Here is a 4,418-nt window from a genome sequence, read left to right on the forward strand (position 1 = left end):
GGGGTGTGTGTGTGAGTGTGAGAGAGAGAGAGTGTGTGTGTGTGTGTGTGTGTGTGTGTGTGTGTGTGTGAGAGAGAGAGATTGTGTGTGTGTTTCTGAGGTTGGAGTGAAGTTGTGTGGTTTCTTGGTGTAAAAATATAATTCCATTAAAGGTTTGTGGGAGATGTAATGATGTGTAAAGAGCCGCTCGAGGAGGACATTTATTACGTAAATGAACGAGGGTGACTGGAACGAAAGGAATTTTCACATACTTCTCTCTCTCTCTCTCTCTCTCTCTCGCTTCTTCTAGACGATTTTAAAAGAGGGAAAGTTGATGAAACAGACAAATTTTCAGCGCTGGAAGAGACGTTACTTTAAACTGCGGGGAAGAACGCTGTACTACGCTCAGACAGCCAAGGTCTGTCTAAACAACACACACACTTTTAATTAGCTGTGTGAATTAGAGCATACCATAAACTTCTATTACTTTTATGTAAAGCTTTTTATAATTAATACACACTAAGCCAAACCCTAAAACTACATATATATATATATATATATAAAATATATAAAAAATCACCTCTTTCTCTCTCTCTCTCTCTCTATATATATATATATCTCTCTCTCTCTCTCTCTATATATCTCTCTCTCTCTCTCTCTCTCTCTCTCTATATATATATATCTCTCTCTCTCTCTCTCTCTCTCTCTATATATATATATCTCTCTCTCTCTCTCTCTCTCTCTATATATATATATATATATATATATATATATATATAGATAGATAGATAGATAGTACATCATCAAAGGAGTGTTTAGTAAGCTTAAATTCGCTTCTGGAAACAATTTTGTATTGTAGATATTTATAAGTAAACACATAAATCACAAACAGATTTAGATGAAATGTCACTGGATTCTTAATTATTTATTGATTTGTTTTCAGTCAATTATTTTTGATGAAGTGGATCTGACGGATGCCAGCGTAGCAGAATCAAGCACGAAGAACTTTAACAATAGCTTTACTGTGAGTTCACACACACACACACACACACACACACACTCTACACACACACACACACGCGCACACACACACACACTCTCCCTCATGCACACACACACACACACACACACACGCACGCACACAAAATACTTATTATTTAAATAAGGATATGCTGTAATGTTCTTTCATATAAAGCTAATTATAATTGGACCTGAATAGTGTGATGTGATGTGAGTGGTGCTTGCCTGTGCAAAACGTCCCATGATTAAGGAATTATTTATTTAACAATTCCAGCTCTGATTCCTCTCAGTGATTCCTTAAGAACCCTTTAACAATTCTTTAGTACTTTTCAGGAAGAAATGCTCTGGAAAAAGAAATCGCATGACTGCATTTACGGCCCTCAGCAGTCTGTTTGCCAAATGACGAGCTCGTTTCAGAATAGATATAAGAAGTCCGAAATAATTCTTTTTGAAAGGCTTTTTAGTGACGTTTTAGAGCCACCATAAATGCTCATTTTTCTGTGTATTACATAAATATGACATACACTTCTGTTCAAAAGTTTGAGGTTGGTATAATTTTTTCATGGTATGATTTTGCATTTATTTGATCAAAAATACAGTAAAAATGGTGAAATATTATTACAATGGGAATCTCTGTTAAACTGTAATGTATTTCTGTGATGCGCAGCTGTATTTTCAGCATCATTACTGCAGTCTTCAGTGTCACATGATCTTCAGAAATCAGTATAATATGCTGATCTGCTGCTCGAGAAACATTTCTGATTATTATCAATGTTGAAAACAGTTCATATTTTTGTGGAAACCGTGATGCATTTTATTTTTCAGGATTCTTTGATGAACAGAATGTTCAAGAGAACAGAATTTATTTGAAATAGAAATCTTTTATAACATTATAAATGTTTTTACTGTCACTCTCAAGTCTCTTTGATGTTCTGATCTCAAGATATTTTTAAGTCTAATGACTTAATGCTAAACTTCACTGATAACCCCTAAAAGAAAACTTTTTGAATTTGTAGCAAACAAAACCTATTTTTAGCTTTGAGAATGTCTGTTTTAGGTCAGATTTAGCTCACTTCTGGAGACAATTTGGTGCTAAAAGCGTAGTTGAGTAAACACTTGTTTTCTGTGGCGTTCTCGGCGAGGAAATTAAGCTTCTGAGAAAATCGCGGAGTGTGTTTATGCTGGATCTGATCAACAGAACAGCCTGAAATAGTCTGGAGCACATGTGTGTGTGTGTTCGTGTATTTATAGCTGACATTTGGACTGATTTCATTTTAATTGCAGGGAGGAGCTCGCGCTTTTCCATGCTCTGTCTACTCTGTTCTGGGCTGCGTGTGCGTGTTCGCTGTGTTTTCATATGCATTTTTTCTGCCTGCTGCTGGTTTGTGGGAGGGTCTCCGGCAGGACGCGGCTCTCTGAGTCATCGTGATGGAAAAAGGGAGGAGTCTTTGAAAGAGAGAGGGAAGGAAAGAGACATGGATCAGCTGAGGAAGGAGAATAAGGAATGATTTGCCGTTGAGCCGGTTTGTAGATCTCCATATGGCTCAGATCAACCTACACAGACAGGGAAAGAGAGAGCGATAGAGAGACAAAAGGAGAAAGAAGAGTTTTATTGGAGCGCCTGGATTTGCCGGCAATTAAGTAAGAGGAAAGAATGCGTGGAATGAGAGGAAAAGAGAGTGCGTGTGTGTGTAAAAAGGGATAGTTCACCTCAAAATCATCATTTATGCTGTGTTACTTTCTTCTTTTTTTAAAGAACGTTGGGGTCCAAACAGCTTTGGACCCCATAGACTTTTAATGTCTGGACAAAAAACTCAAAATTACAGGATGGACTTTAACTATACGTTTATTAGCCACAGATGTGAGCTAAATCTGACCAATCTGTTGTTCGGGGAAATCTGGCCAAGTCTTTAAAGGTGATTCATAAAGTAAAATGATGTTTTACTATGTGTTCTTTTTTTAGGGCTAGATTTTGGTCATCTGTAATCTCCATGAATAGCTTTATATGTAAACGATTCAAGCCTGTCGTATGCCTTCATTTAGATAGGTGTGTGTGTGTGTTTTGAACACTTTGTCCAGTGTTGGTGTTTTGGCCTTGGGCTCAGTATGACAGCAGCCTCTGTGTGTGTGTGTGTGTGTGTGTGTGTGTGTGTGTGAGAATAACTGTCTAGATTAGATCTGCATGATAATAATACTTGTAAATTTGAGATATTTTGTAGAATAGGGCTGTCATTCCATTGATATAATAATATGCCAGTTAATTAATAAAATTAATGGCATACACTATACGCTGTTCAAAAGTTTGGGGTAGGTACGTTTTTTAAAGAATTTCATATTTTTATTCAGGGAAATGTAGCATTGCATCAGTGTCTCAGCAATGGATGCTCTGCAGTGAATGGGTGCCGTCAGAATGAGAGTCCAAACAGCTGATAAAAACATCACAATAATCCACAAGTAATCCACACCAGTCCAGTCCATCAGTGAACATCTGGAGAAGACAAAAGTTGAAACAAATCCAGCATTAAGACCTTTTTAATTTCGAACAGTTGCCTATTTCTAATATATGAGTCCATAATCCATAATAATGCTTCCTCCAGTGAAAAATCTCCTCTCACATCAAAATACACGCACATATTTGTTTAGAGATGTTTTGGCTTGTAAACGCTGCTTGATCTGTGCAGATTTCTCTCCTGATTCACACCAGACCACTTTTACACTGGAGGAAGCGTTATTATAGATTATGGACTAATTTAGCCAGAAATTACAGTATAAACATCTTAATAATGGATTTGTTTCAGCTTTTGTCTTCAGATGTTCACTGATGGACTGGAGTGGTGTGGATTATTGTGATGTTTTTATCAGCTCTCATTCTGACGGCACCCATTCACTGCAGAGCATCCATTGCTGAGACACTGATGCAATGCTACATTTCTCCAAACCTGATGAAGAAACAAACTCATCCTGATCTCGGATGGCCTGAGAGTGAGGACATTTTCAGCAAATTTTCATTATTCTTCTAAGTGTTACTTAATGTTATATCACCAGCTGAATCATTGCAAATATATTCAATTTGTCACCCAACCCTAGTTGGCACCCTGTGAGATGATGAATAACAAGAGCTCTTTTTAGAGGTGTCGGTGTGTGTGTGTGTGTGTGTGTGTGTGTGTGTGTGTGAGAGAGAGAGAGAGAAGTGGACAGTGTGTTCCTTGTTCCTTGACCTTAGTTTGTGGGTGAAGCACATGTTTCTGGAGCCATGAGTGCTCTCTCTCTCACACACACACACACACACACACACACACACTTAAGGTTACGTGTGTATAAAGCAGCTTATAATACTTGAACTAATCTATTCTGGTTTCTTCAGTTTCTCATGAACGACTCCTGAGTTCTCTCTCTCGCTCTCTCTCTCTCTCTTTCTC

At 37.7% G+C, this 4,418-nt stretch overlaps 1 protein-coding gene across 1 annotated transcript in view; it reads left to right on the forward strand.

Annotated features, from left to right (window-relative positions):
• Positions 1-280: 280 nt before the first annotated feature.
• LOC107551861 (diacylglycerol kinase delta-like) overlaps positions 281-4,418 on the forward strand; it is a 28,539-nt gene continuing 24,401 nt past the window's right edge. Inside the window, exons 1-2 of the mRNA XM_016233617.1 lie at positions 281-397; positions 923-1,003. Coding sequence (XP_016089103.1) covers positions 314-397; positions 923-1,003 — 165 coding nt within the window. The 5' untranslated portion in view covers positions 281-313. The remainder of the gene's footprint in view (positions 398-922; positions 1,004-4,418) is intronic.

Source organism: Sinocyclocheilus grahami, unplaced genomic scaffold, assembly GCF_001515645.1.
Source record: "Sinocyclocheilus grahami isolate Dianchi unplaced genomic scaffold, SAMN03320097.WGS_v1.1 scaffold436.1, whole genome shotgun sequence".
In the NCBI taxonomy this organism is placed as follows: domain Eukaryota; kingdom Metazoa; phylum Chordata; class Actinopteri; order Cypriniformes; family Cyprinidae; genus Sinocyclocheilus; species Sinocyclocheilus grahami.